We start from the raw sequence: 16,076 nt of genomic DNA, 5'->3' as shown, positions 1-16,076 counted from the left end.
TGTGCAATTTTATTAACAAGGAACTTCAAGAATTCTTTATTCATTCAAATTGGGCCAAGTATTTAGACATGTGAGTTAAGTATTGCAGACTTGACAAATGAATACTTTGAAGAATAGAATTTAATATACCCATAATTTAAATGGTTCGATGCCTCTGGCTTAAGGTCTTCCACAATGATTTGAACTGATGTAAGAGTTCGCCTGAAACCAAACAGGGAGGTTTCCCCCTCTATTTTTTCTCCCCTATTCCTACTCCTTTTTCACTGTGTGGTCCTGATCCTTTCTCTGTGATAGTTCTGATGCCCACTGAACCCTTCTGGCAAGCTGATTCAATTCACAAATTCATCAGGAACTGTACCAGTTAGGCTACAACAAGGCCTACAGCTTGTGTAAGGAGGAGCACTGTTGGCATGAGGGAGATAAGCATCTCGTCCTTTAAGCAACAATGAACAACAAAGTTGGAATTTCCTGTCTCATGAAATTGAAAACTAAATTTCAGTATATCCCTAAATTTCCTGAGACATATTCCATATACTGTTACAATGCATTATCTGTATAACAATGGAACTGTAAGCTGTTTCCCTCTTAGATATGTCAAATTATTCAGATAATATAACAATTTGGCAAGAAAACTAAATGTATATGAATAGCAAAAGGAGGTATTGCTATTCATTTAAAAATTCACTTTTAAATTTAGTCCACTAACTGGACTTCATTTTCTAAGAGAAGGTATAAAACTATAAAGCCTGTTCTATCAGACAAGATAGAAAAACTGTAAATCACAGAAGTAAAAGGTCATATATAATTTTGAGACATAGTAAATAAATATGTATACATCTTTGATTATGATGCAATTTTGCATTACAAGACAGCTGATCTAACAGCATGCAGCCACTAGAATTTTCTGATTTATCATCAAGCTAAATCAATTTTCCCTGCAGTCTTGCAACTGCTAGATGTTGTATAAGGAAAATGATGGGATCAAACTACAAAGATTAGAGAAGGGTGTTGGGTGGCAAGGAACCAGAAGCAGGACTAACTCTGTTAGTGTCAAACCACTAGATTAAATGTAACAGCATACTCTAATGAAGTGTGCACACAAATGCCTTTCATGCATACCTTTAGCATACAGTTTGGTGGTTGCCACTGATGATCTGTCTGGGTTGCCCCCTTCTTTGTCCTCGTATTACCTGATACATAATTATGTGAGAAATTAATTCAGGAAACCAAGCTGGTCAAAAAGAAACCCAGGCAGAAAACGATTAATTGATAAATTTTCCACTGTGTGAGCCTCCTGAACTGCCACTGCATGGCAGTGTAAATGTCAAGGAAACAAAAGTAATTCCAAAAGAAATGAGCATAAAATGCTGTGGAACCACATTTTTAAATGAAATATGTCTTCATTCACTTCTTTTTTTTCTAAGATACAAAATAAGTAAAAAAGAGGTTTGTTTCTTTCTTTTCTTTTTTCTTTTCTTTTTTCTTTTTTCTTTTTTTTCCTTTTCCTTTCCCTTTCCCTTTTCTTTTCTTTTTTTTTTTTCTTTCTTTCCTTGTCTTTTCCTTTTTTCTTTTCCTTTTCTTCTCTGAGTTTTTTTATTTCCCTTTCCTAATTTGTGTTCCAGTTTAACAATTTCAGAACTATTTAATTTGATCCTTTCGGTCTGTACCTGTCTCACTGAGGAAAAAGTACCACAAGAGAACAGAATAATCTAAAGACATGCTGTCATATACAGGCACTTTTCCCAATCAAATTCCCATCTGTCTTGTTCTCCTGCTTCCTCCCTTGTACTGCCTCTGATGGTTGACTGATTCAGCTCACTAATGTGCTATAGAAAGTACTATCCAATGTTCCTCCTGGGAGAAACCATCTTGATCTAAGTTGCTACACCTCAGCAGATGCTGGATACAGTATCACTGGTAGTACTCAAAAATATATCTCCCTTATGTCTGTTACAGACCCAGAACTACATATATACCTATGGGCACTTGCAGTACTTTCTCAACACTCTGCTGCAGACATGTATATGGCAGCCAGTGCACAGGGGATGCGTTTTGCCCCTGCTCCAGATTTAGGGAAATGGATAAAAAGGTACATGGGATGACAGTACTTTTGTAGTTACAAAAAGTTAGTACTGTTATGGATCAACAATCCATTACTGGGATACAGGAAAACTGGGAAGGTTACAGCACCTCTGAGGTACAATCCCTTCTGTGTGTTGCTCTTCAGCTGGTGCCGTTGAGCTCTGCCCTTGACTCAACTTGGTCGTAAAAGCGCAATCTAACCCACTGCCTTCTCACCAGGGAGTCATCAGCTTACTACAACATTGCAGCAGCTAAAAACTTGCAAATATTTCCTTAGCTTTCTGTTGTTTCTTTTTACTCTCTGGAGATATAAATTCAAAAGACAGCTCAATTGTGCCAAGATTATTTTGGAGATGGTATTTTACTTGCATCCCACTCAACATGAAGAGTCTTGTTTCTCAAAACCCCCTCTAGACCTAGAATACACACTGATGCATCTGGTCATAAAAACATACAAAAAGCATAGTTCATAAAGATACTATCTCTCTTTTTATTTATTTATAGATTTACTTGGCACTTACTGGCCTAATGCAGTTATTTTAGGGACATACTTAAATACAGAAATAATGGCCAACTTCTCTGAGAGAATTATTGGCATTGCTACAGTTACATTGTGCTTCCAACACATACAGCTTTATTCTCTTGTATCCATAGCTTTGAAAATACAAGTAAGTAAGTAATACAAGCTCAAATACAAGTAAGAAAAAAAGAAATGTAAAGAGGTAGAAAAATTATTTTCTGTTCATTGTAAATGAAGATATAAAGTGATTTTCCATCCTTAAACTATCTCCCACTCATAGATGACCAAATACTAAATACTAATACAAATAACCAAATACTAACACAATAAACATAGGAGGCTCCTTCCTTCCTTCTTTCCTTCCTTTTTCTTCTTTATCTTTCTTTTTAAAGTGGTTCGTTCTTTCTAAAGTGGTTCCTTGCTTGTTTTATTTTAGGCATGTTCCATCCATGGTTAGAAATCAGTCATGACAGTGGTCTAATGCAAAATTTTTGTCCATGGAGAAATCAGGCATGATCACAGTCTACCCCGGATTGTGATCTTAATGCTTAATACCGTTGACAAATCATTAACATCTGTTAATAACTCAGCTGCTTTGTTAGGTTGTTTTTAAAAAAATCTTATGTACACCATAGATGTCTCCAACTCATAGCCTAAGTAACCTTTCCCAGCTGCTCAATCCTTATTTAAAATATCACTTTAAAATGTATACATTTTTAAACTATTCCATTTCTTTGTCTCCAGACAAAGTAACTGTGCTAACATCTGTTTAGTTCCACTCCCCAATTCCCATCTTAAATACTTATTTTCAGCATGTATTTTTCTTGTAAATAGAATCCCATGTATTTTCTCACCTCCTAGTCCTTCAGTTTCCCATTGCCGCTCTTGCTCTCATTCCATTCTATCCCTCATGGTTTCTTTTGACTGAATATATTTTAAATACAGGAATAATACAGAAAAAAAAGATTTAAAAAGCTTCTCGGATCATCTCACACTAATTTAGGCTTGCAAAAAAGAAAACGGGGGCATGCCATGAATCTACTACATCTCCAGGGAATAAACAAAGGTAAAGGAGAACAATATACAGTCAAGGGTGTGCAGGTAGTTGTTAGGGATAAAACTATGTAATGGAAATACTGGAACATTAGAAAATACCTTCTGGCTGTGAAAAGCAGTAGGTTATGCAGGAGCCTTCCAAGGGAATTAGAGGGGGCTTGTCACCTGGCACATTTTAAAACAGGCTGGGCAAAAGCTGTAGTTTGGGACCAAGCGATTGGCAGAGGAGAGGAAGAGGGAGATGAAAAGGGTGAGGGAGAGGGAGAGGCAGCTGAACTAAGCAACAGGATAGGAATTTCTGAGTGCTAGGGCAGCATGGGCAGAACATGATGGATGTAGGTTTAACATTTCATTTGTGAACTGGCCATGATTTTAAGTGCTGGTTCCACTGAAGTGGCCTAAACTGCCTCTAGTACAGCCCTGGATAAAGTGCTAGAAGTTCTGGTACCATTCCTCATTGCTGTGAAATAGCAGATGAATAATGACCAAAATAAATAAATCAGATTCATAAATGATGTACAGGATAGTCCACACTGCATTGAGTACAAAGAGTCCTAATGGTATTTCTTTCTCACTGTTAAGAGTATAAGGGGTAATATACATAACTCGAAAAAGGTACATTATCATAAGTTGTAGTAATTCCCTTTTTTCTGGCAGTAATATAATGGCATACCCTGAGGCTATGGGAATCTAAACAAATAAAATAATTAAACACATCTATTGCATTTAATACAAACCATAGCACACTGTAATACTATAGGGTATTTTCTTTACAAATACGGCTGTATTTTCCCCAGTCTGTTAGCTAACCCACGTATCCAAAATGTTTCAAATTGAATTTAATTTTTATAATGAAAATTTGGTCATAGCTTCTGACTCATGAAAACATCCTGATTATCTTTAAATATCTTGAGATACTATAAAGAGAATCCAAGTGTTTTTATACTGTCTCTAATTTCTTTGGTAGCTTCTAACTAGAGAAAGCAACAGTACAATGAGTATATTTTAGCAAGTATTCAGTCCTAGGTTCTCTCCCTTTTCTGCCTTTCCCCATCAGACAGTGTTATGAAAAAAGAATTATTCTGTCATATCTGTAACACATGGTATGGTTCTTCACCATAATTACAGTTTTAGAGTTCTTCTGTCAAATTTTCCTGTTCTGTCTACCAGAGGGCTATTTGTACCCTCATATTATAAAAGGAAATATTTCCATAAAATTAAGACAAAAACAAGAAGAAAAAATTTCAGAGCTTTCTTGGATTTAAACTGCAAGTGCAAAATGTGATGTGCAGCCCATGAAATCACAAAATGCAGTCCACACCACTCTCTTGCAACTGCATCATGTGTACACAACTAATCAACTGCAGGTTTTTCCAATGTTAGAGAACTCAAACATGAAGAAGCTTCACTTCCTCTACCAAAGAAGATGCTGCACCAGTTCAGCCAAATATGTCTGTATACATTTATTTTTTTTAAACATGTAAATATATACATGCAGATTATAGAAGAGAAACCCTCAGGCACTTGTCATATTACAAGTTCTGCCCATGTAGTAATGCTTACATCAACTCTGTAAGCATGGGAAGTCCAAACATAGAAAGAACATTGTGCTATGTCATTAGAATGAAAGCAAAATGCACATTAAAGGGACCTGAACTCAACTATTTTAGCTCATTGTCTGAACTGGAGGAAAAGCAAAATAACAGGCACAAAACTGTTAAGAAAAAAAATTAACAAATACATCTTGCAAAAGTCCAAAGTCAAAAGGATTGTCAATAGCAGGATGGAAAATATTCAGGATGTTTTTTAGCATGACTTCCATTTATTCCTCAAATCAACTGCTCAAGAAATCATCTTCTACCAGACAGAGCTGTGCTTGAGGAATGTAAAAGGACATATGGAAAGATGCACCAAATGAAAAATTCCAAACAAAATTACATACTCTGTCTTGAAGATAACTAAGGCCACTCTAAGTCAGCTTTGATCCAGCACCCTCCCAGAAACCTAAAACACCTTCTGCCTCTACTGGGCTGAGAAATTATGCAAGAAAACCATCACACATTCCCTCATCTGTCCTAGTTCTTGCTCTGGCATTCTTTCTCTTTTGCTATCTTTGGTAGACTTGCTTCCTTTTCTAAAAAACTCACACTCTTTTCTAGTACTGCCTCTCTCCTCAGTTCTCCTATGATGGTCTCACCACTCTCTTCCCACACACAGAGCCATTTCTCTTCTTTCTATTGCACTCCTGTAGTATACAAGTAGATAATTAGATATCTGGAGTACTCATTTATTTCATTTTATTGACCTAAAAACCTTAGAAACAAGGAAAGGATTCTTTAATAGGTAAATAGAGATTATTGTTCTATCTTGAGCATGTTGAAGGTGAACATGGCTTATTTGGTGGGTGTTAAAAATTCCAGGTTGTTACAGCTCATGATTGACCCAAGAAACTGCGTGAAGTTTTGGTAAAGCCAGTGGAATGTCACAGATTACTTGTAATCCAAAGCATGGTACCATCATGCCACACTGCCAAATGGAAATTATGATTTTACGGTATTTCAGTTGTTTAGAAAAGTATCTGATATTCAATAAAAAAATTCAAGAGTGGATGGCAGAATGTTTAATCAAAATTAAGGAAAAGCTTGATAGAAGAGACCTGTAGCAGTCTGGATTATGCACAATATCAGTTTTTATCAAAGAAGGGATAGAATTATTTTAAAATCAAGAAAGAAATATATGTTATAGATCTTCCAATAATCTACATTGATTTGAAATAGGGATATCATCAAGCAGTTCCGCTGTTTGATCAAAAACAAATAACACAGTATCACATGTAGAGATGATGAAGCCACATTTACAAAGTTCCTTTTATCCCAAAGGATCTTGACCCTCTTTATAAAATATACATGTGGTATGCCTATGAATACAAAGAAAAAAGTACATAGGAACAAAAATCACTTTGACCAGCACTGCAAATAAGAGCATCTGTTTAATAGTGCACATCAATACTGTACTTTAATTCAGGGAAGGACTTAAACTGCAATAGTATATCTAGCAGGAATTATTAGCCCATGTACCCTTATTAATTCCTAACAGACTGTACATAGAAGAGGAAAATAAAGGGCAAATTACAGAGCACTGGATCACATCCACATAGAAATTATTGTAAACTTAAAGTCCTTATTATAAAAAATTTGGATCTGTATCTAAATATTCAAAGTATTTCAATGCTGAAATTCAAATGTCAAAAACAGAGTATAAGCTGCAATATGCACACAAGCCCTGTGAACAATTGTGCCAAAGGCCATTGATAAATCAAGTAAAACTAATCCCAGAGAAAAGCCTTGACATTTGGTTGAAATAAGGACATTAAACTGAGTTGGTCAGGGATTAGTTTTACTTGACTTTTTTCCCCTTTAAATGAAAAAAAAATTTTTCAAAAAACAATGTTTCAATATATTTTTGTACACTTCTTTTAGATGACAATGGATGTTGTTCTCTACATTTTCAAACAAAAACTTCTGTTTTTCTAGTTTAAAATTACCTACAAGTCATTGAAAAGACCAAAAAATAAAAGGAAGTGAAAACTGACAAAATCCAAAAATTAATTACATGAAGTTTCATTAGCCAAAACTCATTGTTTTTCTAACAGTCTTCTGAGAGTTAAACTGTTTATTTCAATACAGAATATTTTGGTATCCTGATAATTTTCCCAGGACATGAAGACTATTTTCTGCTAAAAACTGTTATGAATCTAACTAGAGCAGTTTGAATCAAGCAACATGAACTTAACATGGCCTGATGCAAACCAAGTGAGCTATGGTCACTTGTAAATGGTAACATTGTGTAAGGACAATGAACTCTTCCTTAAACCAATGTTTTTCAGAAACAGGCTCCACTACTGCTCATTCAAACAAAAAAAGACCAAAAATCAGAGAGGAATTAATGATATAAAGGAAGTAGCTCTTGCAAAACAACAGATGGAATGAGATCGGAAACACATGTAGTAAGCTGAACTTTTTTAATAAGACCAAAATGACAGAACTGGAACAAAGGAACAGAATGGATAAACATGCACACAAATCAGCAGAACAGTTGCTAACCAGGAATAGGTCTGTAATGCAGAGTCCAAATCTTGACTCAGATCCCAAATTATTTTCTAAAGTTGATGCTTTAGATTCATGATGTTGGTTTAGAATTTTGCAGAAAGAGTAGCAAATTACAAAATCCCTATCATGACTACACGAAAACTTTCTCCACAGTTTCTAAGGTGAATTATTCACCTCATATTTTAAATACTGATATTCTGGATCATGCATGAGGTGGAAAGTCTGTTTACATGAAGATTCTGATCTAAGACTGAACTATGTAAAGAGGTGTTAAAATAGAGCAACATGGACTGCAGGTTCCCCAGATTCTGCCAAAGGTGAGATAGCTTTAAGGAAAAAAACAGGGACATTCGGTAGGCTGATCATGAAAAAAAGCTATACCTATTAACTTATTTTCCTAGTAAATTGAAGTAAATGCTTTTGAAACAATGCCTCCTGGGTCTCTTTAAGTATTGATTTTAAAATTGCACATTCATCCCAACGTGAGACTGTGTTGTGAAGACACAATTAAATAAAAATATAGGAAAGTTTGTTTAAATAAAGAGAAAAAAAATCACGTGGAACTATCATTATTTGAGTTAACTAGAGAAGTATTAAAACACTGCCTGTTGAATATATGTTTAAACTGTTAGAACAAAAGTTACCCTACTGATTCTTTTGGTAAAATAATAAACTAGACTTTCTCCAAGTCCTTTATATGGTATTTGGTATATAATAATACTTATCAGTCTTTGAATACCTCGGAAGTAAAAAAACCCTAAATACTCAAGTTGTATGAACTTGAGTTCAACATGAATCTATCTCCACTGAAGTCAACACAGATCTGGAGTACGATTTGGTATTACTGTGATATGAGACAAATATTTGCCTCAAAATGCAGAGTGATGTCAAATTACTGTCAAAAGGAAAGAGAGAAGTAAATAATTCATCTAATCCATATAACATGTTTCCTGTTCACAGGAATTTCAGACACAATTTTTTTCAGATGTGTTATGCATTTGAAAGGTTTCAGTGACATGTTGTTATTTTTTCTCTATTATTTGAAAGCAGTTAATCACATATTTCTTCATTTGTGTTTTCTATTAAACTCTGTCATGTAGACAACTGCTAAAAAAAATAAAAGTATGATTTCTATTTCATAACTACATGATCCAAAATGACTATTTCTACTTCAATATATGTTTCACAGTCTGTACGAATATTTGCACAGGAAACTTTGAAATTTCTTTTCAAGAACAGTGAAATCACTAAGATTCAGCTGTATAAATACTGGTGATAATCAAAGTAAAAGAGAAAGTGCATGTAAAGGTAATCAACTCATAAACCTGAGGAAATATTAGCCAAAATTTTATTTCTAGTCATAGTTCTAACTTTCCAATATCAACCTTGGCTGCATGCATTTCTTGAGGTGTTAAAATGTAATAGCAAGGAAAATTTTATGTCAGGGCATGTAGTTCAAAGTTACTGAGCTCCTGAAAATGTCATTTTTATGCCAGCAACTCAGTAGTAGGTATATGAAAAAAATGAACAGCTTTTTTTCCCTGAAAATTCAAGCTGTTCAAGGATAGAGGACTACATCAGAACATAACTTGAAACTGTCAGACAGACCACAGTAACATCCTCCAGTTATCAGTCAGGGTTGTTTGACTGATTCCTCAAACACCATCAGTTTTTCCTTGACTTTAGACAACTCCCTGTAATTCTCTCCCTTTCCCTCACCAACTACACTTATGCAATCTGTGAGCTGTTGCATAAATATTAATTTTCCAACAATAAAACACTATTAAGTTCTGAATTTTGTACATTTGTTTAAGCCAAAACATACTCCACAAAGGATAAACCCTAGGTGGAAAAACACTTCACTATTTTTAGTTTTAAAGTAATATATACGGCAATATCTTGTCCTATGTATCATGAACTAGAATGCCATTTTGTCATCCTTTGAAAGTCTGATGGATGAAAATTACATTACAGCCTGTATTACACTTAAGATGCGAAAAGGGTTCAAAATAACCAAAACCAATTCTTTATCCAGACTAAGAAATTTATCTCCTCCCTCACTTTCTAGCAAAGAAAGATCACCTTAATTAAAAAGTAGACTTTTTATGTCTTGACTGTATCTGTACTGAAAAGCTCTTGCTACTGCTATCACTTCTTATACATAGGCACACACATAAAAACTTACCAGACTCTGTATTTAGGAGGACAAGAGCAGAGATTCAGTACTTTATTTCATCTACAGCTGGTTAAAATAATCATAAGGGTAACCGAAAAAATAAAACAGCTATCAGAGACTGTTCTATGAAAACATTAAAAATTTAGCACATCTTTTTTTAATAGTGTCTCATCAGAAGCTATACCAATATATCTTGCAATTGAGAAAAGAGCTTTATTTCAAAGAATAAGTGGGATTCATAGAGCTAAAACAATGGGTCATAGTTATCTTCATACACATAGCTCACATAAATTTTTTAAAGTGGTGATCTTTAGTGTTATAATAGATAAAAAAATAAAATTATTTTCAAATGTATACTTAGGAAAAACCGCTTCATTAAGCATTTGGATTGTCTGTGGTTTATAAGCATGTACTTAAATATTGCTTCTTCCTTGGTGTGAGCAGATAAACAAGTCTAGCATTGTTACTGTAGAATAACAGAAAATTGCTAAACACAGAAAATATATTGCAAAATGGCAAAAAAGAGCCAAACCATTTTTCAGGGTTTCAAAATAATCTTTGACTGGAACTTTATTTTCTCCAATTTTTTATTAAAAGCATACACATACACAAAATATCAACAAAGCAAAGATGCTAAGCCACCAGTCCACTAGATGTGAGCCTCTGACATTTTCCCTAAATTCCTTCAGAAGAGTAACTTAAATCAATGAGATTTCGCTAACTCGAAAAGGCCATGGGACTCTTTTCACCAAGCAAGCACTTTATAGAAAAAAAGGAAGAAAACTCAAAACACTATAAAAATTAAGCAACAAATGCTGCTTTTATATATCCTTTCACTTAACCAAAAGGAAGAAAACCCTAAAACAATCACCACAACTGTAATAGCTGGAAGTGACTAGGAAAGTAGAGATTATCAATACTATGTTGGATTAAGTAAACTGCAGTACTTAGTGGCAGTGCAAGAAAGGAATAAAGTAAATGAAAAAGTATTAGAAAATATTCTATATTCAAAGTTCAGAATTAAAACCAATGTTTCAATTGAACTTCTTCAAGACCATCAAAGAATTAATCTGCTTTAATAAATTTGGACCATTGCAACACGAAAGGAAGAAGCATGATGTTAGGAACATAGAATGAAATGATGGATGAGATCAAAGGATATTCTATTCTTGTTTTTGTCATTGGCTTTCAAAAGGTAAGTATTTTCAACTGCTAACATCTGCTGGGATCAGCAGAAGAGTTCCTGCAAAATCTGTGTGATATCTCTGGATACCTCTGCATCAACAAACCAGAAAAACTGTCGCTTGGGTGCTGCCCATTTGTGCAAAGAGTTGTAGCTAACTCAGTGGAAGAGTTAACTCAACTGAAGTTTCTTCAGATGAAGAAATTTGTTTAATGGATATTTTGACTCAGTCCTCCTGTTTTACCTTGATCCATAATCAGATTTCTTCTGCACATCTACCGTTCTTTCCTTTTTGCCTACTTTCTTTCTTCTAAAAATTCCACTGTTTATGAACTCAGATTTCACATTAAAAGGTTTCCTAACTTTTATTATTTTTTATTATATTTATCAGTATTAATACAGCTTTGCAAACATCCCCATATACTCTTTAATGCTTTAAGTTTATGGATCTCAGATCTGAGAAACCTTTTCACTACTGAAAGTGTGACAAACTCAGTAAAATCTGCAGTAGAATGGGGAAATCCGTCCTTGTGTTCTGAGAGTCCACTGCGTGGTTTCTGTCAGAAAGCTGAAAGTATGTGTGTTGATTGCCAGTTTATCACTACAGATGTTCAATTAATGCTTTTTCTGACATATGATATGTGGCATATACTAAAATATGAAGGATACACATTAAGTTTTTTCAAGCAAGACTGGAGACATGAGAATGTGCAGGATGCCAACCTCAAAGGCACCAAAGGCATGAGAAGTAAATCACTGCTGCTGCATTTATACTACAAAAGCTGTATTTATACTACAAAAGAATATGATTCCTAGTTCAGTACAAAGAGGAAAATGGCAAGAGGTAAAACCAAAAGCTTGAGACCTACAGGTGAGTTACAGCAAAACTTGTCAAAATGAAGTCACTAAAGCATATCCTTTGGGGATCATATGACAGCAGACCAAGATAGATTTTTTTCTTTTAAATTTGGTCTTGTATTTTTTTTTGCTTGTACCCTGTTGCTTCTGAGTCAATAGTTTCCATCTTCTTATGTAAGTCTTGTTTTAATAGCATAGTCTCAGTGGTACTTGGAGGGGCAGAGAGGACCTTTGAGACTACCAGGTACACTGTCTCTAGATGAATCAACACATGGGTCCCTTCCAACTCAGGATATTCTGTGGTGCTGTAACACATTCCGTATTATGTGGGCATACAGAAGAATTGCCTGAGTAAACTCCAAGCCCCAAGGAGGACTTACAGCACCTCAGCAGCAGATAATGCAGATGGAGCCTTAACGACTGCATTCTGCTTTTGGGTAATGATCACAGAGAGATGGCTTCCTGCTGCAAAATGTAACCTGCAGAAAAAGGCATCTCAAGGTCTTATGCAAACCACAGAATGTGATTCAAACAGAAGCCAAAAATACATCAATAAAAAACTCACACAGTGGCTAACTGGAACTAGAATCACAAGCCATAATTGACAGCTTCAAGCATATTTCAGAGACCACAGCTGTCCTCATTGTTTGGGGCCAATTCATTTCCTAGTGAAGCTTTTCTACCTACATGACTGGGACATAGATAAAGCTCGAGAAGCAGTTTATGGTAATTATTGGCCCTGCATAACACACATGGCATGAATAGCTTTTTTTTACTATTGTATGCTTCCCCATTCTGATTTGTTTTTCACATATGGTTACATTCACTTACGAATTTATATAAAAACTAAAAAGCACAGAAAAATAAAAGGATATTCCAGAAGATAGAAACGCAACTGTTCTTTTTCCATCTCAGTAATTCAACATCAAAAAAACCTAATTTGAACAAAATTTCCAGGTCATGTAATCATTTACTCATGTAAGAACAAATATTCAGAAAAGAAAATAAGGACAGATAAAAAGATTTATAAAAAGATAAAACCATGAAGTTATTTAGCTTACAAAGAGAATATGGAATATCTGCTTTTATTATTTTTATAAAAAAATCTGTGACAATTATTTTGGAGACAATATGGTATCTCCCAATTACATATAAAACATCACTGCAGATGATATATATAGTAAGGGAATCTAACTTCATGTTGTAGCATTGTGTTACAACAGTGAAAATACATGTCATAAACAGATTTAACACCTTTAGATGACCTCTAATTAGAAATGTGTCATGCTACTCAAATTTCATTTGTTGAATGCTGCAGATACAGGTAAGTAAATATAAATGTCATTAAAGACACGAGTTATCTTATTTGGAGAAGTTCAAGGATTTTATTTTTTGACAGCTTGCAATTTGAGTATCTTCCAGTGTCAACAAAACCTGTTCAAGCACAATCTTACCTTGTTTTCACTACATCAAGGGGATGCATCAGGCAAATTTCTACAAGACCTATAAAAGAATAATAAAAAAGGCCCAATAAACATCTTTATATAGTTGGTAGTTTAATTTTCATTGACTCCAACAGTTTCTGAAATTTGAAAAATGAAGTAAAAACCTAAGCATATCATTGATGATACAGTATTAAAATACCTTATGTATTAAACATACACTCCTCTGTAGTGTATGTGAACCGTAAGGATTTTTGACAGTAAATGGTACTAGTTGTTCATTATTGTGGAGAAAGTGAGGACTTATGCTATGCGATCAATTTAATCATAGTTTTTGCTCAGTTTTCTGACTTGAGAACAGTGGGAACATTTGACTGGCATCATAAATAAGTACAAGAAATCTTGCTGAGATTAGCAAAGGAAGGGAGATAGGTTGGCACTGGCTTCTTTGTCATATAAGACCAATTCCTAAGGATACTGTAGGACAGCGCTGGGGGCTCAGATGAACTTGATGTTAAGATGAGGCCTGATTCCTGAGCTGGGTGTCTGAGCTACAGCCTCACTTGTTCTTCATCCTATCCTGCTCTGTGCTGATGCTGATGCCCAGTCCTGGCTTTTCCTCTTCCTGCTCCACTGCTCATCATAAGCACTTACATACACATGCTGGGAACCTTCCACATGCCTGAATAGAAGGTCTGAATTGCAAGTGGGCAATGCCAAGGTAAGAGAAACCCAGAAGATCCCAAATGCGCCTGTCACTACCAGCTTGTTATTCTTTCCACCCACCTGACACCTCATGAAAAATGAGGTGAATTTTCTGCTTAAATTTTCTAGACTTGCCTTCTTCTATTATCCGTTTCATATATCATTCCAAAGAGAAAACATACAATAGAAAGATGTATTTATCAGAATCAGAGTAAAAGTGTATTTTCGATATCACTCAATCTGCAGAGATAATGAAACCACTAAACAAGTCTTACAGGATTTTGAAATGTCAAGAAAATACGTACACCTATGGCCAAGATAATAATTACAATGTTTTTGAAATTTCTGTTCCCATCTTATTGTCCTAAACATCCACCCTCCATCTCTTTATCCAGCATAATGAATTTAATGCTGTTACACACACAACCAGTTTGTGAAGACTATACTTATTACAAAGTTTGAGTGCATTTCTTTAATTTTTTTATTTTTATAGTAAAAATAGTTACGAAGTTTTTTGTAATAAAGAATGTGTCTTTTGGTGATTCACAGCTAAGTTTCTAAAAATCTTGATTCAGGAAAGCATTCTCACTCAAAATATATGCAAATTCCTATCTTTATGTATACCATACAGTCCTACTGAAATTAAGCACATGCTTATGTTCCACTAGATGCTTTCCTATTTCAGATGTCATTGTCTCAAGTTCCAGATCCTGTCCTTTTACTTTAATGGCACAGAACATGTCTGATCTCAGGTGTTACTAAAGCTAACAGTCTCTAGTACCTAAGATAATTTTTTACATGCTAGGCTACTCAGCTTCTTTCTCTTTCTAAGTAAGGTGAAGAAATTACTCTAATACAAAACGAAAAATCTCATTTTGAAGTCTTCTACACAAAAACTATTGAACTAATGGAATTTGCATTTTGGCCCTACTGTCTGGCAGACTTGATGGAGAAAAGCTCTTGGTGAGCTTCACACAGGAACCAGGCCCTGTCTGAGAAGTGTACACTGCAGCATCAGAAACTTGAGTTCTTTTCATTACTGAATATAAATCTCAGGGATGCTTGAAGTTTCAAATTTCACCTATTTTAGAACTAATAAGTTTAGTGTTTCAGGTAGAATAGGAAAACTGTGGAGTTTTTTTAAAATTTTATATATATATCAGAGAGGATTAAATTTCAAAACATTATCTACTTTCTATTTCAACTTTACCCAAACACAGTAAGTAACACAGATACTTACTAAATAAGCCTTTTACACTGAACCAAAGCATTAGCAGGGGAGGATTCTCATTATAGTCATAAATGGAACAGAGTTTTTAGTAGCTCAGCCTATAATAAATACCTATATTTAAAAACAACCATTTATTTTCTGCTTGATATACTTCACATAGTAAATACACATATCATTGAAAATTGTTATATATTTATCATAAGGAATAATAAGCTATTTATATAACAGCAAAGAACTGCAAAAATTTTTGTACATGAACACAAATTACTTTCGGAGTTAGTAACAAAGGGCATAAACTGTAATGCTAGAAGTCGCAATTAAATGTATTTAACAGGTGTTTACATTAAAGTTTGTAAAGATGTTAAAATGTTTAAACTGAGTTCCTGACACAAAATACTTGCTGAGAGCTCTAATTTAACATAAACCATTTTTGTTCTTTCCTATCATTCCACTCCAATGCATAAAGATTGCAAAACATAAAATTGGTGAGATAGCCCCGATCCCTAGCTTCTACCACTGACTTTGAAGTACAATATCAGGTCAATATTTATGATCATTGTTTTGCTGTATTTTCACTCCATGCAAGATGGCTTTGTTTTTCAATTCTGGATAAAAGGAAGACAACATAGGTGATATCAGCCAAAGGATATTAATATTAGTAGTAATAAGATCCATTAAAAAGAATGTAATTTCTCTAATGAAAGCAAAAACTGT

At 34.5% G+C, this 16,076-nt stretch overlaps 1 protein-coding gene across 5 annotated transcripts in view; it reads right to left on the bottom strand.

Moving 5' to 3' along the window:
* Window positions 1-16,076, bottom strand: part of SLC25A21 (solute carrier family 25 member 21) — a 249,933-nt gene that overhangs the window by 96,156 nt on the left and 137,701 nt on the right. For all 5 annotated transcript variants that reach the window (XM_027637729.1, XM_027637727.1, XM_027637730.1 and 2 more), the window contains one exon: window positions 13,439-13,487. In XM_027637729.1, coding sequence (XP_027493530.1) covers window positions 13,439-13,467 — 29 coding nt within the window. In that variant the 5' untranslated portion in view covers window positions 13,468-13,487. The remainder of the gene's footprint in view (window positions 1-13,438; window positions 13,488-16,076) is intronic.

The sequence above is a fragment of the Corapipo altera genome, unplaced genomic scaffold, assembly GCF_003945725.1.
Source record: "Corapipo altera isolate COAL_440 unplaced genomic scaffold, ASM394572v1 23, whole genome shotgun sequence".
Taxonomy (NCBI): Eukaryota; Metazoa; Chordata; class Aves; order Passeriformes; family Pipridae; genus Corapipo; species Corapipo altera.
This window is presented reverse-complemented; position numbering and strand designations above follow the sequence as displayed.